This window comes from Canis lupus, chromosome 7, assembly GCF_011100685.1.
Source record: "Canis lupus familiaris isolate Mischka breed German Shepherd chromosome 7, alternate assembly UU_Cfam_GSD_1.0, whole genome shotgun sequence".
NCBI classification, from domain to species: domain Eukaryota; kingdom Metazoa; phylum Chordata; class Mammalia; order Carnivora; family Canidae; genus Canis; species Canis lupus.
In genome coordinates, this window is record NC_049228.1 from 4,765,480 (window position 1) to 4,789,049 (window position 23,570).

Below are 23,570 nucleotides of genomic sequence, written 5' to 3' on the forward strand. Positions count from 1 at the left end.
GATTGTATCTAAAAAAGTTCAATTCAAGTTAATTATTTGGAACTCAAAACATTGATATAAATTGGTGAAGCTCACAGCCCATATGTCTAGTTCAGTTTTACTGAAGTTGCATCATTGTTAACAGTATTATATTAAAAAAATACCATTATAGAGTTTACAATATTGTTTCTCTTTCCACGTTCCAAAAAGGGAAGGAGCTCTCAGCTCTATTCCTAGGTATTAGTGACCCTTCAGTTCTGTCTAAGGCAAATTTCCACATTGACACATCGTATGAATGGATGAAGGGGACCAGGAGTTACCTTTTGGTTATCACAATACATTGGGAAGAAGGACAGGTGTCTCACTAAAAGGCATTGAACTTAGATTTCCTCATCATTAGTGTATAAAAATATATAATTCAGGGACTACTTGGGTATGGCTTAAACATGATGGATATTATTAGGTAGATAAAAAGTTGTTACTAGTACATTTTATATGATGGTATATTTAAAACTAAGCAATTGTGGTATCTCATCAAAACTTCTATTGAAGTTAATTAAAAATTTAAAATTAAACTTGAAACTTACTAAATACATTCAAGAATAGTCAAGGAAATAAGGAATACTTGGTGGTGGCGTGTGTGAGAGTGCAGCTTGGGAATAAGTAAAAGTAGCCACCAGAGCCACTGTTCATCTTGATGGTATTGTTAAGGTAAATGAACTTGAGTGTAATTATTACAGCCTCATGGGGCTTGAGGACTTCCCTAATGTGAGGAGTTCAAGAGGATACCCTTAAAACCTGACATTCCAAAGAGATTCAAGAGAAACTGATCGTCTCAAATACTGGAGCAGAATTGGAGGTTGGGGTGGGGGGTGGTTGGGCAGAAATCCTCTTTAAGGATTCTTAACTATAAGCCAGACCTCACATGGGTGCTTAAAAAAATTTTAAGTTGAGAATTTAGTATGAAAGTGTCCTGAATGGGTAGTGACCCCTCAGACATCTACCAACGATAAATGAATAATCTTTCCAGAGAACTCCTCTCTTCAGATATCACTACATTTCCACATATAAAACTCCAAGGATCAGGTGACATAAAAAGAAATCACCAAACAGAAAAAAACAAGAGACTGTAAGTAAGAATCAGATGAAAATCAGAGAGTAGAATCAAACTCACAAATGCTTCAGATATTGAAATTATTAGAAATAGAATAGAAAATATACATGTTGAATATATCTTAAGAAATTAAAGAAGGGCTTAACATATGAATAAAGAGAAAGTAGATTTAAAATAACCAAATAGAACTTTAGAAATGAAGATAATATATATTAAAAACTAAATGGGTGGCTTTAACAGAAGATTACAGAAGATTTAGTAGCCAGAGAAAGAATTAATGAACAGAAAGATATCTGTAAAATTATCCAGAATTTAGCCTGGGAAGATTGGAAACAAACAAACAAACAAACAAACAAACAAACAAACGCCTATGAAAGAAACGTTAAGAGAGATGGAGGGGGTAAATGAGAATGTATGTATAATCAGAGTCCCAGAAGGAAAGGGGAGAAAGAACGGAGTTCAGAATTTTACAGGACTGACGAGAAAGTCAGTTTCAAAGGTGTTTTAAAGGTCCTGTGCTGCCTAGGAGAAGGTTGGTGGGTTGATAAATTCTGAATTTAATCAGAATTTACCTGTTAAAATGTCTAGGATAGCTACTAAATGGACAGGAATAAAGTATATAACTTCCAAACTAGAATCTAGGAGGAGAAGGCAGCATTAAATAAGTAAATAAATAACCCCAAAGAAGGCAATAGTGAAAGAAAAAAGAAAACAGATCAGAAGACAACAAATGGGGAGTGCAACATTAGATGGCAGAAATAAATTTAAATATATCAGTAGTTATAAAAAAAGGCAATGATCTAAATGTCTGATCTAAGAGTCAAAGATTATAAAACCAGACTAAAAGTCAAAATTAACACTAGTTAGATAAATCTGAAACATAATGACTTAGAAAGTTTTAATGTAATAGAATGAAAAGAGTTATACCAATCCTAGGCAAATAAATACTAATCCGAAGAAAGCCATTTAGATGTTGAGGCAAATCATTACTAGAGTTAAAGAAAGTCGCAACATAATGATAAATTTACCAAGCATATAAAATAATTATACACTGGTTTGCATATTTTAACACAGGCCCCCCAACTACATAAAGCAAAAACTGATAAAACTATAAGATCAGATAGACAAATCTGCCATCATATTGGGAAATTTTAAGTCATCTCTTTCATGAAAGAATTGTCAAGCAGATTCAAGTTCAGGAACAGAAGAAATCAATAACAATCATAATGTTTGATCAAGGCCTTTGTTGTTTTTGTTTTTCTTAGGAGATGCAGCTTTCTAATTTAATTTTAGGAAAAACAAGTAAGTCTGGGGAGATTGGAAGTTCCCCATCATGGCCCCTGAAGTTCTAAATTACTTTCGGTTAAATTGATCCATTTAGTGTAGAAACACACAGGAGGAAGGACCAAACTTCTTAAACATAAAACCACTAGGGTCCCAGTAGTGGGGGGACCCACTGCTCTCAAAGCATTTTGATGAGTGGGCTTCCATGTTTTAGAGGTTTTTCTCTAGAGCAGAGAGAAAAATTCTTAAACAGCACAGTTTCAACAGGAGCATCCTGGTTCCAGAAAGAACGAAACCGAAGGCCAGCACAGTTCCACCAGGAACAGTCTGGTTCTGAAAAAGGAGTCAGACCAAAGGACAAACAAGAACTCTCAGAAAAGATAGACCTTAAAATAGAACCTGAATACAGCCCGGAGAGTTCAAACACAAAGAGAGCGGAGCTCTAAATGCAGGAAAAAATCTTACCCTCAAACTCCAGGGTTGGCAAGAAAGCAATGGGCTCAATTGATTTTTGTGGCATCTGTTTCCTCACCAGCCACAGAATTGTTGAGGGTCTTGTCTGGATTCCACTTTTTTTTTTTTTTAGATTTTATTTATTTCAGACAGAGAGAGAGTGAGAGTGAGAGAGTGAGGGAGCATGCACAAGCGGTGTGTGTGGGGCAGTCGCCTAGGAAGAAGCAGACTCCTGCTGAGCAGGGAGCCCAGCTGCAAATATGAGGCTGGATCCCAGGATCCCAAGATCCTGACCTGAGCCGAAAGCAGGTGCTTAACCAACTGAGCCACCCAGGAGCCCCTGGATCCCACTTCTGATCACCAAGGTTATGCTAACCTTAAAAATAAAACTGTCAGTTATTTTTCCAGCAGAAATGGGTTTATTTGGGAATAGCAGAGAACTGCAATTTGGAACAAGCAAGCTGTGGCAAAACCATAGGCAAGTCCTGACCGAGGACATATTTTTAGAACACCTTGCCCCAGACTTGATGAATATATACTCTTTATAAACACATGCAAAAAATTTAACATGAGCTTAAAACATTGAAAAAGACTGTTTATAGACTATGTTCTTTGGCAATGATATAGACCATGTTCTTGACTAATGTGGTCTTGAAAAATGTTAGTATCAATTGTCAAATAGGAAATATGAAGAGGGATCCCTGGGTGGCGCAGCAGTTTGGCGCCTGCCTTTGGCCCAGGGCGCGATCCTGGAGATCCGGGATCGAATCCCACGTCAGGCTCCCGGTGCATGGAGCCTGCTTCTCCCTCTGCCTGTGTCTCTGCCTCTCTCTCTCTCACTGTGTGCCTATCATGAATAAATAAAAAAAAAAAAAGGAAATATGAAGATATAATATCAACTGGAAGGCTTGCCCTTTGCACACTTCTCTATCAGTCATATCAGAAATTCCATATGAAATAAGCATTGTGAAAGTTCTACTAGCTTCGTTAAACATATCATCAAAATAAGTGTTCAAAAAATTTCCCTTTTTTTTGGAATTTTCAACAAATCATGCAAATTGTGTCCATCTGTGTTTCTATCCCTTTTGCTTCATGGTCAGCCTAAGAGTTTGTTTAAAATGATTTGCTTTGTGTGTGCATATGCAGTGTTTTCATCTACTTAAGATAAACTAAGAAAAATAACAATTTTATATTATGCAGGGATATGACTGTCACTTAAATCCCAACAAATGGAGAGGGAAAACCATTATATTAATGGTGCCTTACTACTACTTGAAAACTCCTGATGTAGGCATTCCAGGTAGGGTTCCTTTTTGGGGAAAAAATAATTATAATGAAAGGAGAAGTTTGAGAAATTTAGTAATACTTGGAGCAGAAGTGGTTTTTAGTTTACAGAATTTTTTTTTTTTTTCAAGGCTTTGGGCTATGGTAAGTTCTTAGGTAGAAAAAAGCTTCATTTGGGAAAAGAATGCATGTGGTATAGACTGCCTAATCGTGAAACTGAAATCCTCAGAATAATTTCTTAAAAGATCACACAGATATGTTGCTCTCTCTCTCTCTCAAATAAATAAATAAAAATCTTTTAAAAAAAAGGGGGGGGGCACCTGGGTGGCTTGGTTGGGCGTCTGCCTTCAGTTTGGGTCATGGCCCCGGGGTCATGGGATCGAGTCCCATGTGGGGCTCCCTGCTTAGCGGGGAGTCTGCTTCTCCCTCTCCTCCCCACTCGTGCTCTCTCTCACTACCTCTGTCTCTCTCTCTCAAATAAATAAATACATAAAAATCTTTAAAAAAAAGATCACATGGATATGTAATGCTTTTTAACTTGAATATCACATTGTTCATGTGATATACAAGTAATAATTCCCATTTTGCAAATGTGGGAACCGAGAAACTGAAGCGCCTCACCCTAAGTCAAGTTGTGACAGCACATCATGCTTAAATCTAGTGTTCTTGTTCCCCTATTATGTCCTGACCTTATTTTTGACTATTGGGTCTGCGGCTATGAAATGTATTTCGTCTTGTTGACCAAGTAACACCTATCTTTGGCAAGAACGTTTAAGATCTGCATAACCGAATTGAATGTTAGCTTTTTGCTTCTGAATTCTTTAATTCCCAAGACTCCTTATATGACTTCTTATGTCTCATGACTCATTCTCTCTTCAGACCACATTTGGTTTCCTCTCATCGTCTCACCTTCTGCTAGAATAGAGTCTGAAGCAACCCCTATTTGGATAAAAACCACTGTGACCATGTGTCAAGAGTGGTAACGTTAGTAGGAGAGGCCTTCTCCATAAGGTCTGTATAATCGTGCAGCTCTGGACAATCCTCCACATGTGCATGATAAGACTTTTTCTACATCTCTTTTCGGTAGATCCTAGATAGAAGGCAGCAGCACACGGACAGGCAAGTACCCGGTAGAAGTAAATAAATATCAGCATCGTGTAGACCTGACCTGAAACCGGCTTTGCCAAGACCCACTGGATTAGCTGGGCCTGTTTCTTCATCACTAAAATGCTGATGCAAGTATCTGCCAGGCAGAGTTAGGGCAAGTGCCGTGACAATGTATGTAACCTGCTTAGCGGGTGCCCTGTACATTCTAGCGTCTTGTGTTAGGCCCTCTCCCCCTCCGCTGTGCCCTGGCGGAGCTTCCTCGCCTGCGGCAGCTCTGTGAGGCCTGCAGCTTGGAGAAACGCGTCCAAAGTCGGTCTTTGCTCTGCCGCGGCCCTGCGGGGTAGGCACGTCTGGCTTCCATATGTGCAGGCGAGCGGAGCACTACCATCCTGCTACTTGACAAGGCGAGGGAGCAGGTGCACGAGTCTGAACATTCCTGAGTCGGGAGGGGGGCCGGCTCTGCGTTTCCCAGCGCAGTAACCAGGCCACAGCTGGGGTGAGGCGGGGGCCCGGGGCCGGGAGCATCCCCTGGAGCTCCGACAGGTGCGGTCCGAGGCGACGTGAAGGTTCCAGCCAACGATCCCGGTCCGTTAGTGATCCAATTCCGTGGGCCTGTGGTGTGGAAAATGCTGCAAATCGAGGTACCGCTGCAGTCCCCTCGCCGTTCGGGGGTGGGTGGGGGTGGGGGTGGGGGTGGGGTGAGGGCCCGGAAGCGGGACCGTCCGGACCCAGGAAGGGAGTCGGGGGGCCGGCCCGGGGCGAGGCCGCAGGGGGCACCTTGCGTTTCTGGCTCGGGCACAACGCGGGCCGCCGGCCGCCCCCCCAAACCCCCCCGTCCCCCCCCGCCCCGTCTCCTCCCCCGGCTCCCCCACGCGGCCCAGGTGAGGCCGCCGGCTGCCCCCCAAGCCCCCGCCGCCCCGTCTCCTCCCCCTCCCCCCTCCTCCCTCCCCCGGCTCCCTCCCGCGCGCGGCCTAGGTGAGGCCGAGGCCCCCCACCCCTCCCCCCTCCCCTTCGTCCCCCTCCCCCGCCCCCTCGCCCCCCCCGTCTCCTCCCCGGGCTCCCGCGGGGCCCCAGGTGAGGCCGCCCCCCGCCCCCTCGCCCCTCCCCCGCGCCCGCCGCCCCGTCCCCTCCCCCGTCCCCTCCCGCGCGCGGCCCAGGTGAGGCCGCCGGCCGCGCCCCCGCGCGCCCCTTCCCCCTCCCGGCGACTTCCTGGTCTGCGGAAGGTGCCGGAGCCGCGGCGGGCGGCGGGCGGCGGGGAACAGAGAGAGGCGGCGGCGGCGGGGGCGGCGGGGGCGGCGGGGGCGGCGGCGGCAGGGGGCGGGGGCCGGGCCACCGCGGCCGCTGTCACAAAAAGGCTCGGGGGGGGGGCGGGGGTGGGGGGAGGCGCCCGGGCGCCGCCGACATGGGCCCGCAGCCGCCGCCGCCGCCGCTGCCGTGAGTCGCCTCCTTCCCCGCGGGGCGGCGCGACCCTCCGGCGGGGGCCGCGGGCGGGCAGCGGGCGCGGGGGCGGGACGCACGGCCCCAGCGCGACATGTCACCATGGACTGCAGGACCAAGTGAGTGGGGGCGGCGGGGGCGGCGGGGCGGCGGGGCGGGAGGCGGGAGGCGGGAGGCGGGAGGGACCGCGCTAGGCCGCAAAGCCTGCGCGGCTCCCCGGGGGCGGCTCCGGCGGCGGCTCCCGGCGGCCCCGCGTGTCTGGGCCGCGGCGCGGGCCCCCCGGCTGCGGCCGCCCCCGCGGGGAGGCCCGAGGTCCGCGCGCCGCGTCCGAGCCCCGCTGCTGCCCGGGGCCGCTGTTACCTGCGGAGGTTCCTAACGTGAGGGCGACCGTCCCGGGGCTTCCCTCGCCGCTTCCCACACGTCGTCTTCCCATTTCCCTCGGAAACCCGGACTGGCCCCCGGTAGCGGTCCGCACGGGCCGCGGGACAGACCGCGGCAAGATGGTCTCCCGCGAGCGCTCCCAGAGGGGGCGGCGGTGCGGAGGTCTCCTCAGGAGGTTCATGTGGTGAAAAGCAGTGGAAGTGTGGGGACTGGGGCGTGGGTCTCAGAGGTAGGAGTTTTATGGGTCGTTTTTTTTCCCCTCTCCCCCGAAACTTACTTTGCAGAGCATTTCTTCTCCCTTTACGGCCTCTTCACAACCCCCCCCCCCGCCCCCAGCTTAAAATCCTGAAACGGTGCATTTTTATTTGTCTTAGCGTGAAAGACTCGTCAAATTTCACAATGTGACTGAGCCCGGCATTGAATTTTTATACATAAGAGACACTAAAAAATATTAGGAAAACGGGAGAATTGTGTGCTTTTCAGCATTTTCTTCAGTGTCTGACAGTGTTGAGGGGGCGGGGTAAGGGATCGAAGCAGAATGCGTTATGTTTTTTGACATTAATTGGATTAGAAGAGAGGAAGTTACCAAAGTCCATGTTATTTCCATTGAAACAAGTTGAAAAGGGGAGGGCTGAGAAAACGTCTGTATTTGCAAATTGATTTATATAGCCCGTCACTTCCTGTGACTCTAGGTTCTTGTAATAAATTTAGAAAAAAAAATGTTAATTTGGAAATCAAAAGTGGCATTACTCTGTTCTAGGAAGTACATACTAAAAACAGGCGATGTTACAAAGACGCTGAGGTCTTCTTCACAGGAATAACAGATTAACACTTTGGTCACGTGCACATTGTGGTATCAGATTTTGCTTGATCTTTTATCTTCCAGCAGAAAGAATAAAACAGAACTGTTAAAAAAAATGTGTTTCAGTAGATTTCAATTTGCTTTTTGAAATTAAACCCAACGAGTTGGTTGAATGTGTGAGAAGTTAACAAAGACGTGGATAACTTCTGAATGAAGCAAAGCAACCTTACTGTCTGTCACTGGGGAAATCTAATATTGAGGTAGATGTCTATGTTAATTTCTCCAAAGATAATTGACAGAAAACAAGGTTTTTGCTGTTGTTGTTAGCCTTTGAGTTTATGTACAGTGTGCTCCTTTGAGCGTGCTTTGCAATGATTACATTTCAAGAGAAGCATATGCAAAGTGTCACATTTAAGGAGCATTAAAACTGTTTTACGGTGGTCTGGAATATGGCAGGTGGAGCCAGATATTTATCATTTACCCTTACACTGCAAGTGCTTTAAAAACAAAACAAAACAAAACAAAAGCCTGAGAACCTGCTGGCCAGCTTTGTTGGCAGGGAAAAGTAGAAATTCTTAGGAGCATACTTGCTTTGCAAGTTCAGTTAAATAAGATAAAGTCCATGCTTTACGCTTATATAGCACTTAATACTTTTTACTTCCACATTAATTAGTTGATTTATAATCCACAATTATTATTCTTTTAAGTGAGCAAAGCACTTTATAGGTGAGAGAAGCAGGCTCAGAGGTTAAATGCTTGCCCCAGGTCTCCTAAGGTCACCTAAGCCTCTTACATTATTGAACTGGGAAAAAAAACTTTTTTATTTTCGACATTGTGCTCATATAGTTACGTGGAATACACTGCAACAAGAACGAGGTTAGTTTTTGAGTTAAGAAAATATAAACTCTGCAGAGATGCTTGTCATAGGAAATAAATTCTTTTTCTTCTAGGGAAAACCCAGAAAGAACCTTTGACTTGGTATTGAAAGTGAAATGCCATGCCTCTGAAAACGAAGGTGTGTATGCTTTGTTCGTTCTTAAAATAACTGCATCTATCAAAACAAGTGTTAGTGTTGTAGACTGCTAGAACATGATAGTATCAGGATAATAATGGTCCTAAATGTGTATCCTGCATCTAGCGTCCCAAGGTGCTATTAGGAAAGTGGATGCTAGGTCTTTGGCATGAGATTGTAGAAATCATGACTGTATCTGTGCAGCTTAAATTTCACCTGTACATTAAGGCCGTGGAACTTAGAACCTGGCTTTATCATTGAGGGATCATTAGTTTTGGCGGTAGGGCACACTTTTAAAAATTTTCTTTCATTTGTCTTTGAGAACTTAGCTCCTTTTTTAAACATTAGTGAAAGTCCCCTTGCCAGTACAAGGGGAGGCACACCAATTCCCTTCTGATGTTTCCAGAATGCGGAATGAGACGGGGTACCCCCTTCTGTTGGGTTTACCCCAGAAGCAGAGCACTTTCAGAGGGAGGTAAATAATAGTGTGACATTACCTGGAAGGGGTTCACTGCCAGTTCTGTGTAATTTCCTGGAAAGAGGAGGATACTTTGGTCAGTTTCTTTGCCATTTTTGTCATATGTAATATGTGTGCACAGGGAGGTGCATAGAAAGGAATGAGAGCTGTCTCTTCCTGCTTATTTCCTTTGGATGTGTCCTTGTGTGATATGTTTTCATGGCTCTTTCCAGTGTGATTTCACTTGCCGTGTACTTAGATTCTAGATAACATGGTGAGTTAGTGTGGGATTTTCTGGAGACTAGCTGTCCATTCTAAAGACTTGGTAGAAAGTCTGCTGACACTCTTAGCTCCAGAAACTGCCCAGCGATTATATGCTTTTAAGCAATTTGGAGCTGCACACCTTAAAATAGAGGAGCCCAACCCAGCTTGTGGTGAAATGGGTGTGGCTAATTTTAGGTAGGAAGTCACACATGTTCCTGACTCCAGCTCTGCCTGCTGTACTTTTGGGCCTGTTTGAACTGTAGCTGGGATCAGGTTTGTCCCCAGGCATGGAGTGATCCTAGGTTGTAGAGAGCTTTTTCCAAATAAAAAAGTTATCTTTTGTTGTCCTATATGAATTAAAGTTGGTCTACTTACATTCTTTCTAGGCACAGCCAAGTTCTCTTTGAAGACTCACTCACATGGATACATTAATTTTTTCAGCTCCAATTTAAATCTATTCTTTAGTGTATTTATGGAACGAATAAATCTTCAGAATATCTGTATCATAACATTAGTTCAGGTGGGTGAATTAATGCTCACCTGCTGTGTTTGTAAAACAGGCCAAACTCCTTTGGAAAACATGATTTTTCTGAAATTTTAAATGCATGCTGAAGTAATTTTGAACAAGGATCAATCTACCTTATTTAATACCTGATCTGTACTTATGTCAGATTGTGACCTTTCATAAAGACTTCTGAGTCTTTTACTCTTTCCTTCCTCTCTTTGCCCTTTTCCATTTTTAGGAACTAGTTATTCCAGTTTTTATCTTCTACTAGTGCCCTTTTTTGCTGCGGTTATTTTTTAAATCTTTACTCATCAGAAGCATCCTCATGTGTATTTTAATAGCTTATCAAGCACAGTGACGTTGAGAATATAACAAATGGTTAAACACTTCAGCCTCTCTGTAGGATGCAATTAGTCCGTTCTACCCGTATAGTCCATTAATATAACTCATGGACAGTATATTCCGTTAATATAACTCATGGAGAGTTTTAATAAAGCTAAAGTCAACTGTATAAGAAGCATAAACAACTTTTCTTCTTTTAGTTGTGACTTAAATAGTATAAATATGACTAATATTTTAGGGCCTAACAAGACATACTTTTTTGTGTTTTAAATCTTATGTTAAATTGAGAGTTTGGTGTTTCTAAATGTTATTAATTTTCTACTTTATTGATGAACATCACAGAGAAAATATCCAGAAATAGTTAAAGAGAGTTATTGGAATATTCATATTTAACTGTCAATAAAACTTATTTATTTAATGAATCTGATATGTGTATTAGTTTATTTAAAGTAGGATAGTTTTTTGTTTTTTGTTTTTGCTAACATTCCAATGAACGTGGATAACATTTTTATAACATAATAAATCTGGAAAACAAAAATGTGTAAATTAGGGTGTTTCAGGGCACAAAAATAAAACCAATTTATTTTTAATTTTTTATTTTTTTAAAGATTTTATTTTATTTATTAATGAGAGACACAGAGAGAGAGAGGCAGAGACACAGGCAGAGGGAGAAGCAGGCTCCATGCAGGGAGCCCCATTTGGGACTTGATCCCAGGACTCTGGGATCACACCCTGAGATGAAGGCGATGCTAAACTGCTGAGCCACCCAGGCTGCGCCCTAAAACCAATTTAAGTAATGAGGGAACCTGATAGTTTATATGACAGGAAGTCTAGATGTAGGTCATTATAGATCCAGGCTCTTTCTGCATCTCAGCCGTACCACTTACAGTAGTTGGTATCATTGGAAGATTTAGATTCCTTGTGGTTATAGGATGACTGTCAAGAGAAATTGGAACTCTACTTTCTCTTTTATGACCTTGGGGGTGACAGACACTGGCTTTTCATGGTACTTTGCTTAGAGCCAGAAAATTTCTTTCCCATAATCTTCCAGAACATTGGATCTTCGTGGCCCACCTTGGCATGGGTGTAACCATACCTAAAATAACCATACCCCATTGGTGGGTTAGTGATAGAGGGGTGAATGGCAAGATTATTATGATTGATTATTACTAAACAACTGACAAGGAATAGTTGTTGGGACATCAATTAAAATGCTTTGCATTTTTCAGAATATTGGTTTATTTCTTATTTTTTTAGATTTTATTTATTTGAGAGAGAGCACGCATGATTGGGGGCTGGGGGAAGGGGAGGGAAAGGGAGAAGCTGGCTGCTTGCTGAGCAGGGAGCTAAAGTCTGAGCTCCATCCCAGGACCCTAAAATCATGACCTGAGCCTAAGTGAGCAACCTAGGCACCCCTGTTAGCTTATTTTTTGAAGATTATCTGTTTGATCCAATAGAAAAATACCATGCTCAGGTTAAATTTGGTTTATGCTAAGATTGAGGATATTACACTAAGATATTTGGCATGTTTCTCTTGTTTACTTTCTAATAGGTTCTGAATTCTTTCATTTATTGTATGTAGTTTACTTCATAAATATCTTCAGAGACAAATTATTATTTAAGTTTTAGTTGGTGTTTTGAAATGGTATGAGTTGTCTTAGAACACTAGAAAATCATTTCACATGGAGGGCCCCACAAATTCAAACAATTGCCGTGAGATGGTTGGTTGTGTTTCCCTATCATGTCCCCTTGTGTTGGTAGAACCGGTTCTGATGGTGTCTGACAGACTGGTTGGCCCGTATTTTCACGGATGTCTCCTTGGCGGGACAATTTCCTTAATAACTTCTGCTGCAACTATCCAAGAGGGAAGTGCCAAAATTTAGATCTTAATAACTGTTCCTTGGTAGATTTCCAAGGGAATTGCTGTTGTCACTCTTCTCTTTGCTTGTCTTTCATGCTTCCCAGCAGTCAGCGAAGTAGAGCCAGCTGTGATGGCCTCTCCTCAGTTCTAACAGCAGAAGTTATTGTTACCACACTGCCCCTGCATTCCCCAAAGCGGTTCAAGACTTCAGGGAACTGAAAAGTAACACTTCCTCAATACAAGGTTGAGGATGCCTCCTCTTCGGGTTTTTCTTTGGACAGTGGATTTGATGCTCTAGCTTTTTCTTCTATATTTTGTTGATCACTTACCTCAAGTGGTAGTAGCACTAGTAGTAGTAGTAGCGTTAGCAGCAGTGGCAGCAGGACGGCTAATAATACTTCCATAGCACACTTTGTGCTGTGCTCAATTCTGGCTGTTGTACCTATACTAACGGATTAAATCTCACAGATGTCTTTCTGGATAGGAAATGTTTATCTTCATTTTGCACGAGAAGAAGCTGAAGCACAGAGAAATGAAGAAGTTGGCTGGCTCCAGAGTCTGTATTTTAATCTATTGCTTTTTAATAGGTTTAATCTAATTAAAAATGTCTGCTCTGCTGCCTCTGGTTGTGTGGTGACCTCGAATCAGCTCTAAGTAGGCTGCATTATTGCCATGTGAAGAAATAGAGTATAAACTCTATGTGGTAGAGGTATACATATTTTTAAACAGGAATGCAGTGTCCTCCCTGAAATTAATGAATCAAGGGTAATTCCACATAAAAAATCCCTGAACTTTTTCCTTGTGGGTATTGATGCTGACTCAGAATACCCCCCTTCCCCACAACTCCTCTTTTTTAGGATTTATGTTATGTCTCCGTGTTTAGTGAATCCTTCGTCTAAACAATCCTAGCTGTTTATGTGTAGTTTTCAGCACATCTTTATTAAGTCTTATTTTCTTTATTCCTGTCTGTTTAGAATAATTTCTCTTAGGAAACAAATGTTCTTTTGCTACCGACTTTCCACTTTTGTGAACCCGTTCAACCCAGCACCAAGTTACCCACCTTTCTGATCTTGAGCTATGTTAATAGCTTACCTCCTTCTTACTCATTTCCTAAATCAGAACTTTAGGCCAAAGGATCCTAACTTAGTATCTCCCCCTGCCCTGTACAAGAAAGGGTATTTCTAGGCTCGCTCTTGCATTTGACAGTTTTTGTCTCTAGGGATACTGTTCACACAGAATCTACAGCATTTGGCTTCTGCCTATATTTTAGCACTTACTGTTCCTATAGATATGTCTAATATAGTAATATATAGACACGTATAGCTGGGTCTAAGTGTTGGCTCTGCTTAAAATGAAGTCTTTAAGAAATAGGCCACGACTTATTAATATGTATCCTTAGAGAAAAGCTTAGCACAGTATCTGGCATGTTTAGTGAATATTTACAGAATGAATAAAAGAAATTGGACCTAGCATAGTGCCAACCATAGTTCATATAAATGATCAGATTTTTGTTTTTAAAGATTTTATTTATTCTGAGAGAGAGAGAGAGAGAGACAGTGACACAGAGGGAGAAGCAGGCTCCCTGCCAGGAGCCCAGTGTGGGGCTCTATCCCAGGACCCTGGGGTCATGCCCTGGGCCAAAGGCAACTCTCAACCACTGAGCCACCCAGGTGTCTCAATGATCAAATTAATTCACTGAGAGCTGCTTGTTGTAGAGTGATCTGAAGTGTGCACTGGTATGACAGGGGCGGGGACAGTAGAAATATATGACCATGTGTATCTTGGACCTGTACGCTTGTTTAGGGATACTCTGTGCTTACACTCTTCCCCTTCAAGACCCACATCTGCTTGTTGTCCTCTCACATCACAAGATTTATTGGGTCCATTGCTATATACGTATGTTTTGGAGTCTACCTTAAAACTCATTTATACCTATCCACACATACCTGAAACCCAATGAAGACCTAACATTTGGAAAGTCGAATTTTGGTGAATCATATACAATAAGGTGGTTTGGGAGACTTTAGATATTGCCCAACATGGAAGAAAAATCTTTGAGTAAAATGCAGTTACTGGGTTTTTGCTCTAGCTGTGTGTTCATTGCAGAGCTCTGAGTCCCCCTCAGTCTTGGTGCACATGGATGAATTGGAGTCATCCTGACTGGAAGTGTTAGCTTCATATCATAGACTGTTGAAGAAAACGAAACTTTAATTTTTTTTGTACTTGCTAACCAAGAACAAAACTCAATGTGGTTCTTTAGAACTGTATCTTTGAGATAAGTCATTTTTGGTTTTATAAAAAAAATAGTTAAGAATAGCAGTACTTTTTTTTTTTTTTTTTTTTTTATTTATGATAGTCACACAGAGAGAGAGAGGCAGAGACACAGGCAGAGGGAGAAGCAGGCTCCATGCACCGGGAGCCCGACGTGGGATTCGATCCCGGGTCTCCAGGATCGCGCCCTGGGCCAAAGGCAGGCGCCAAACCGCTGCGCCACCCAGGGATCCCCAGTACTTTTTTTTTTACATTTGGCTTTGGAACCTTATGTGCTTCCTGACACAGCTGCTGGCAAGTGTAAAAAGCAAATCAAATTTCAACATCCAATATTTGTTGACTAATACGTTGATAGGGCTGCTGCCGAGTTTATATTTTAATAGTTTGATTATGACTTGTCTCATTGGGTACTCTTATTTGTTCACATGTTCTTTAGTTTTGCTGCTTTAATCCAAGGTCTCTTGATTTTTGATGTTGATGATCCCCACTGTTACCTGCGGGGTGTTCAGGGGGGTGGTGCCTCTGCTGCCCTTCTCTTCACAGTGGTATGCTGTTGGGCTGTTGCTTGGGCACTGCTGTGTGGCCACAGTGCTACAAGTTTGTGCATATTTTTTCCTTGGAACATTCTTGTTTCCGTGACCTTCAAGGTAATTTGTTCCTGATAGTCTTTTGATAATATTCTCTCATTTGGAGGATTATTTAATCCTCAAGTAATATCCTTTATTTTCCTCCAAATTTTTATTTTTGATAAGCAAGGTACAGGACAACCATTTACCTTTTAAAAGATATGTTTTAAAGTATATATACAATATTAGCACTAGACATTCTGGGGGTATTTTAAGCAGGCAGCCATAGTTACAATTTAAAATAACAATGGGTGACGGGCACTGGGGGTTATTCTGTATGTTAGTAAATTGAACACCAATAAAAAATATATTAAAAAAAATAACAATGAAAATCAAAGGCGTTAAGTGTGAACTATGTTCTCAATCAATTCCAAAAGAATCTTTCTTCTCTGAAGATATTTTTTAATATTTAACATTCAGAAATTGTTTCCACTTTCAAACTCTTAGGCTTATGCTAAAGTAATATTATATACATGCTAGAAGAGATCTTTTACTTGAAGATTTCTTTTTAAAGATTTTTTTAACTTGAGCCAGAATGCATTAAAGATACCTTGAGAAAGTCCTGAAATACTGTGCTGTTTTTATATATTTAAATTGAATGGTTTTCCTATTGTTGTATTTATTTTGAGCATAGTTAGACTCTTATTTTATATAAATTAAGAGTAAGTTAATTTATTCCAGGTAGTGATTTATTCGTAGGAAAGGGTGTCTTGTTTCATGTTTCCATGGTGATTCAGTCATTTTTTTTTGCTTTTTTGGGAACTTGCCAAAAGTGCTCCTCAATTGATTTTTTTTTTTTTAAAGAGGTATTTAGGAAATTGGTATCACTTGGGGTCTTAGGGCACATTGCAGAAGAGAACAGTGGAATAACAGAACTGGAAGTTTCCTTAAAGAGGGGAATTGGCTTTGGTGGACCTTAGAATTCCAGCCCCCATACCCCCTCCACTGTCACCCTGCAGGTGCTATTGTCCTCATGCTGTCCTGTGACTGCATAAGATGCTCAGTATGAGCATTAAACAGGCCTTCTCCATGCCAGGCACTCTAGTTTCAAAGCTACCCCTCTTCTCACTTCTCTTCAAATAATAATTTCTTTAAGTAGGTGGTGTTACTTAATGCATTTATCTGATTAAAGTAATTCATAGTGAGGTGTGAACAACTGATAGACAGCCCTCAAGGGAGCATTTTAATTTTAAAGAAAGCCTTGTAAAGCTGAATTAATTAAAAAGATGCAGTTTGCTCTAGTGGAAAGCTCTCTGAACTAAAGATCAAATGTACCTCTCTCAGTTTCTAGTTAGGTTTTTACCATTTCTTCCCCCATCTAAATTGACACTCCATTTGTAGATGAACAGCTTTAATAAGTGTGTAAGAGTATTTATGTATTCAGTGAATTTCATTAAGATGTTTTTTGTTTATAAGTTTTCACTTAATAAAGCTATAACATGGTTATAAAAAAGCTTTTTAAAGTCAATTTATTTTTTCTGATTTGGCTTCCAGTTAGATGTTTTACAGAAGTAGTAATAAAAATAATATTTAGTACTTAGAGTACGTCAGTAAATGTGCTCAGAGCCTATATTTCCAATTTATCTTCTTGACAGCTATATGAAGAAGGGGCTGTAAACTTTTTCTTTTTTTCTTTTTTAAGATTTTATTTATTCATGAGAGAGAGAGAGAGAGAGAGAGAGAGAGAGGCAGAGACACAGGGAGAGGGAAAAGCAGGCCCCATGCAGGGAGCTCGATATGGGACTCCATCCTGGGTTTCCAGGATTACACCCTGGGCTGGAGGTGGCGTTAAACCGCTGAACCACCTGGCTGCCCCTGTAAACTCTTTCATAAAGATGAGGAAATGGAAGCTCGGAAAGGTTAAGTAGCTTGACCAGGTCATACAGCTGTAAGAGGTGGGATTGGTATTTGAACCAGTTTTTCTGATTCTAGAGCCTGAACTAGAACAGTTAACACCATGCTGCCTTTAAAATACAAGTCATCCTTTTCTAATAACGTTGACATTTTTCTCAGCAATTTTTGAAAGTCACTCATTTCGGAAATCCACGTCTAATTCTAGGCTTGATCAGAATTGTTGTGATACTAATTTTTAGTAGACGTGGAAAGGTGACAATGGAAAGAAGAGCATACACACCGTATAAGATATTCAGCCCTCTTTCATTCATTCATTGAATGTTTCTGAGTGTCAGGCACAGATGAAAAGCAGTTAAAAAGATGATGTTCTCAGAGTTTCTTTTTTAAAAAATTTTTTGTATATTTTTTATTGGAGTTCGATTTGCCAACACATAGCATAACACCCATTGTTCATCTCAGAGTTTCAATCAGTGATTGTCATAGTGTAGGAAAGGGCTGTTGGAGAGGTTGCAGTGTGTAGCAGTGAGTCTAAACAGGACACGTGACTCTGTGCGGGGGAGTACGGGAGACAGTGGGGGAGAGGGCCGAGGGCAGAGTCAGGGCTAGTCCTCAGGTGATGGAGGGAGAGACAGTGAGATACTATATTGTCAGCTCTGACATGGGTACCTGGCTGTTATCTTTTTCTGGAGTTGGTTGGAGTTTTAATTCACATTCAAAATCTGGTGTGAATAACTAAGAGTTAAAGAATATATTACTTTTAATATAAACATTTATATCTAATGAAGATAATTAAGGAGCACACTCTGCTGAGGTGCAGTCTGCCCTGGTAGGTGGTTGTGTGTGTTTAGTTTTGTTCACTCAGAGCCTAAAACAGTGTCTGACCCAAGGTGTGTGTTCAGTGAATATTTGTTGAGTGGTGGAAGCACAATTTTCAAGGTATTGAAGTGGCTTCTAAAGAAAAGGAATGAGGGTCTCCTGGGTGGCTCAGTTGGTTAAGCATCTGCCTTTGGCTCAGGTCATGATCCCAGGGTCCAACCCCATTTTGGGCTCCCTGCTTAGTGGACAGCTTGCTGCTCCCTCTCCTTCTGTCCCTCCCCGCTGTGTGTGCTCTCTCTCTGTCTCTCTCTCTCTCACTCTATCTCAAATAAGTAAATTCTCAAAAGGAATGGAAATTGTAAAGGGTATTGAGACTATAATAATTATTGTTAAATTCATTTGTTTTCTAAATTATTACAATTATAGAACCGATGAAATTTGTGAAAGTGAAGCTACAGAAGTCAGAGATATAAAAAGAAGTTGCTGAGTAATATTCCTTTTGCTATCTGTCTGTGGCAGTTATTTTCTGCCTTGAGTTTGATCTTTATCACCCTGACAACTTGCCAGCCACTGGATTTTAGGTCTTTGAGGACAAGTACTTCTTTGGACCTCTTGTAGATTTCCAGAAAACGTGTCTTCCATATGGATGATATTCAATAATTACTTGTTAAGTTGTACTCTGTTAATAAAGTAAAATTAGTAAAAGGTTGTGCTGTGTTTTTAAAACCTATTGTAGATTTCTTACATCTTTAAAAAAATTTTTAATGTAAAAGAACTTTAAAAGGCTGTACATTTTTATATCACAAGGAATAGATGCTGTATTTAAAACATTTTTTTTTAATAGAGCTGTGTTGATAAACCACAAACTCTGTAACTTAGTAGGCAGAGCCGGTAAAGATCAGATAGAGCCTTTTCCTCTTTCAGTTCCTTCTTATTTATCATTTGAATCTGAAAATAAAGTGTAGAGCTATCAGTTGAGGACATCTGATGGTCTTCTGCAATGTGTAAGTGTCCAGAAATTAGTCATTTCAAAACTAGTTTGTCTTAGTTTGGTAGCAGAAATGCACCAAGTATAAGGATATGTGTAGTAGTCAAATTTATCATTAATTAAAATTAAGCTGTCCTTTAAAATTTTGTCAACTGGGTAATTGTAACATTTAGCCTTCTTTTTAATTTTGGTAAGAGAGTATTTGAAATGACTTATGAATTTGTGTAGAAAAACATTGGTTGAAATGAAACCCAAATAAGTTCAGATGTGTTTTAATATGCTAGGGCACTGTATGTCCTCAGGATCTGTACATTAAAAATACAGTTGCTATGAAATAAACAAGTTTATAAGTGGTTCAGAAAGGATACTTAAATGCCTTTTCTTTTTTTTCTTTCTTTCTTTTTTTTTTTTTTTTTTGAGATTCCAGGGTACTTTGGATATGATATTTGAAAGAGGAAGTTGGGATTCTTTTTCTTGGAAGAGGAAGTTGTTTAATATTTGGGGGATTTTTTTTTCAAGGCCTTGGTCACTGATACTCTTTTGTATAAACTAAAATAGTGTTTTCTGTTTAGTACTTATAAACAATTAATGAGGTTAATTTGATTTTGAGATAATGTGTTATCTCTTTTTATTTTGTACTTATTTCTACAGAGAATGTGAGAACTAAATTTTGAAGTAGTTTTGCTATATAAAATGTGTAATTTTGGTAATGAATATCTGCAGAATAATTATTAACAAGGGCAACACGATTTCATCAAGATTATGTGTTGGTTGTATTCACTATGTGGGTTTAGACGTGTTATTGAAGAAATAGTAAGCTGAGAATTTTTATATACAAAACTACTAGTTTCCAAGTTTTTCTTTTCTTCTTCTTCTTCTTTTTTTTTTTTTTTTTTTAAAGATTTTGTTTATTTATTCATGGGAGACACACAGAGAGGAGCAGAGACACAGGCAGAGAGAGAAGCAGGCTCCCTGCAGGGAGCCTGATGTGGGACATGATCCCAGGACCCCAGGGTCATACCCTGAGCCAAAGACTGATGCCCAACCACTGAACTACCCAGGTGCTCCAGTTTCCAAGTTCTTGATGGTTACTGTTGTGTTTCTCAGTGAAATGTTTACTCTAAAAAAGTGGAAATACTAAAACTGAACACTAGTTGGAATAGAAAATTTTCATTTGTACGTATTTACTTCATTTTAAGCTTAATAGTTGAAGATATAAATGAATCTCCAATACTTTATATATATCATTGTCCTAAATTTGGCCTTTGACGTGACGTAGCTGTCCAGAATTCTTTATAAAGCCATTATGAAATCCATTTATTTATGGTTTACTCGATTTGGGAATTTATAAAATGTTTTGGCAATCTTTTTGACTCCTTTCCCTCAGGTATTATTCAGATTAGCAATGATAATTTTTTTATAGATGGATAAAGAAAGAAGAGAGATGGCCCTCATGTCAAATTTTCTACTTTAAACCTTGTATCATATACAACTACTTTCCTACCTGTGACATATTCAAAATGGTGGTCAAAGTAACGAAAATGAAGTTACTGAACACTTCCGAATTGGCTTCTAAATCATCACAGTAAGATTAAGTTATATTTAGCATGGTTTACAGTTTATATATATATATATATATATATATTTACAATTTATATTTTTATGATATTTTAATCCTTTGAAAATGTATGATTTATATTATGTTTAATATATATGACAGATTTAACATATACAACATATATTTCCTTTAAAACATAGTTTTAAATATGACTAGCATTTTACCTTTTTAGATATGGCTGAATTTAATTTGGCCAAAACGCAAAAATTATTTATATGTTGTTAATAAGGGAATTGATAGTACTTATTCTAAGTTGAAACTCTGCATTGAAAGCTAGGGTTGAAGAGAGTAGATGATGGGTTGGCTTTTGCTTGATTTATGGGTTGGAAGAAATGACTAAGCTAGAGCTCAGTGCTCTTTAAGAGATATCTTCCTCCCACACAGATATTTTTAACCCAGAAGGATAGAGTGTTGAATCTTCTGCAACCAAGGAAAGACTAAAGACTTTGATACTTCTGGTATCTGTAATCAGCAAATTGACCCAAGGGAGGCCTGCTATTTGTTTGTACCACCTCATACCATCTGCATGGAAGTGTTAAATTTTAGAATTGGTATTTTTGCCTTGTTTCACTTTTACTTTTTGGAGTATTTGGTGTTTCTTTTTTTTTTTCATTAGATAGTTAATGTTTTTATATTTTTTAACTGTTTTAGCTTTTACTTTTAATTGTACTTTGCTTCTTTATTATTTTATATTAGTTTTGATTTTTAAAAAGTCTTAATTTAAAAATAGTTTTTAAACAGATTTTATATATTTATTTATTTGAAGGAGAGAGAGAGAACCAGCAGAGAGAGGGACAGAGGGAGGGGGGAAGCAGGCTTCCTGCTGAGCAGGGAGCTCAACATGGGGCTTGACCAGGACTCTGGGATCATGACCTGAGCTGAAGGCAGACGCTTAACTGACTAAGCCACCCAGGTGCCTCTGTTTAAAAATATTTAATGAAATATTTCTTTGGAAAAAGTTCTGTTCTTTATATAGTGCCCTTTGAACCTTTTTTTTTTTTTCTAATGAGGAGGCTGGGAAAGCCAAAAGAGGAGGGTGAATCCAGGCATACCTCAGAGGTATTGTGGGTTCTGTTTTTTCTTTTTTTTTAATTTTTATTTATTTATGATAGAGAGAGAGAGAGAGAGAGAGAGGCAGAAACATAGGCAGAGGGAGAAGCAGGCTCCATGCACCGGGAGCCCGATGTGGGATTCAATCCCGGGTCTCCAGGATCGTGCCCTGGGCCAAAGGCAAGCACTAAACCGCTGTGCCACCCAGGGATCCCCTGTGGGTTCTGTTCACACCACCATAATAAAGCAAATATCTCAATAAAGTAAGTCAAATGAAATTTTTGGTTTCTCAGTGGACATTAAAGTTCTGTTTACCTTAGATGATATTTTGTTAAGTGTTCAATAGCATTATGTCTAAAAAACAACGTATATGCCTTAATTAAAAAATATTGCTAAAAACACATTTAAGCTTCATTTGAGCTTTCAGGAATCAGAATATTTTTGCTGGTGGAGGGTCTTGCCTAGATGTGCTGGGTGATTAGGGTGGTGGTTGCTGAAGGTTGGGTAGCTGTGGCAATTTCTTTTTTATTTTTTTATTTTTATTTTATTTTATTTATTTATTTATTTTTGGCAATTTCTTTAAAACAACTGACGTTTGCCGGCAGTGATAGACTCGTCCTTTCACTAACAATTTCTCTGTAGTGTGATGCTGTTTGATAGCACTTTACCTACAAAATTTACTTCAAAATTGGAGTGAATCCTCTCAAATTCTGGTACTGCTTTATGAACTACATTTATATAATATCCTATGTTGTCCTGATATCCTAATGTCCTAACATCTTAAATCCTTTGTTGTCATTCAGCAGTCTCGGTCTTCACAGCATCTTCACCATGAGTAGGTTTCATTTCAAGAAACCACTTTCTTTGCTCATCCATAAGAAGCAGCTCCTCATCCATTAATGTTATATCATGAGATTGAAGCAATTCCGTCCCATCTTCAGGCTCCATTTCTAATTCTAGTTCTCTTCCTGTTTCTACCACATCTGCAGTTGCTTATTCCACTCACATCTTGAACCCCTCAGTGTCATCCATGGGAGCTGGAATCACCTTCTTCCAATCTCCAGTGAATGTTGATGTTTTCACTTGATACATGAATCGTGAATGTTCTTAATGGCAACTCGAATAGTAACCCTTTCCAGGGGGTTTTTATCTTACTTTATGCAGATCAGAGGAATCACTGTATATGGCATCTACAAGTCTTATGAAATGTATTTCTTAAATAATAAGACTTAAAAGTAAAAAAAATTACTTTTTTGACCCATGGGCTGCAGAATGGACATTGTGTTAGTAGGCATGAAAACAACACTAATGTTGTTGTACATCTTTGTCAGAGCTCTTGGGTGACCAGGTGGATTGTCAATGGCCAGTAATATTTTGAAAGAAATCTCTGAGCAATTCTCAACAGTGGCTTAAACTATTTAGGAAACCACGTTGTAAGCAGATGTGCTGTCATTCAGGCTTTGTTGTTTCATTGATACAGCATAGACAGCATAGATTTAGCATCATTCTTAAGGGTCCTGGGATTTTCAGAATGGTGAATGAGCACTGACTTCAACTCAGAGTCACCAATTACATTAGCCCTAACAAGACAGTTAGTTGGTCCTTTCAAGTTTTGAAGGCAGGCATTGATTTATCCTCTCTAGCTATGAGACCCCCATATTTCTCTTCTTCCAGTATATGGTGGCTTTGTCTACATTGAAAATCTGGTGTATAGGGTAGCCACCTTCATTAGTTATGTCAGCTAGACCTTCTGGACAACTTGCTGGAGCTTCTGTATCAGTACTTGCTACTTCACCTTGCGCCTTTATGTTATGGAGGTGACTTCTTTTCCTTCAATGTCATGAACCAACCTCTGCTAGCTCAGATTTTTCTTCCACAGTTTATTTACCTTTAAGCTTCCATAGAATTGAATTGAGTTAGGGCCTCACTCTGGATCAGGCTTTTGGTTAAGGGAATGTTGTGGTTGGTGTGATTTAAAACTTTTTCCGTATCAGCAGTAAGGCTGTTTTGCTTTATCATTTGTATGTTCACTCGAGTAGCATTTTTAATTTCCTTTAAGAATTTG

At 40.3% G+C, this 23,570-nt stretch overlaps 2 protein-coding genes across 10 annotated transcripts in view; one reads left to right on the plus strand and one right to left on the minus strand.

Annotated features, from left to right (window-relative positions):
• Window positions 1-7,331, minus strand: part of LOC102154048 — a 54,761-nt gene extending 47,430 nt beyond the window's left edge. For 2 of the 6 annotated variants that reach the window (XR_005361834.1, XR_005361835.1), the window contains exons 1-2: window positions 7,019-7,235; window positions 5,024-5,833 (exon numbers count right to left, since the gene is read on the minus strand). Coding sequence is in view for 2 of the 6 variants with exons in the window: in XM_038541980.1 (XP_038397908.1) it covers window positions 5,427-5,833; window positions 7,019-7,220 (609 nt within the window). In the remaining 4 variants the exon portion in view is untranslated. Of the gene's footprint in view, window positions 1-3,633; window positions 3,678-4,511; window positions 5,834-7,018 lie in introns of those variants that run through there. The other 4 variants (XR_005361837.1, XM_038541981.1, XR_005361836.1 and 1 more) reach the window with 3 other exon arrangements.
• The window catches only part of DENND1B (DENN domain containing 1B), a 267,328-nt gene that overhangs the window by 798 nt on the left and 242,960 nt on the right, over window positions 1-23,570 (plus strand). For 2 of the 4 annotated variants that reach the window (XM_038541976.1, XM_038541977.1), the window contains exons 1-2: window positions 6,691-6,777; window positions 8,792-8,856. In XM_038541976.1, the coding sequence (XP_038397904.1) occupies window positions 6,761-6,777; window positions 8,792-8,856 (82 nt within the window). In that variant the 5' untranslated portion in view covers window positions 6,691-6,760. Of the gene's footprint in view, window positions 1-6,690; window positions 6,778-7,964; window positions 8,102-8,791; window positions 8,857-23,570 lie in introns of those variants that run through there. The other 2 variants (XM_038541975.1, XM_038541978.1) reach the window with 2 other exon arrangements.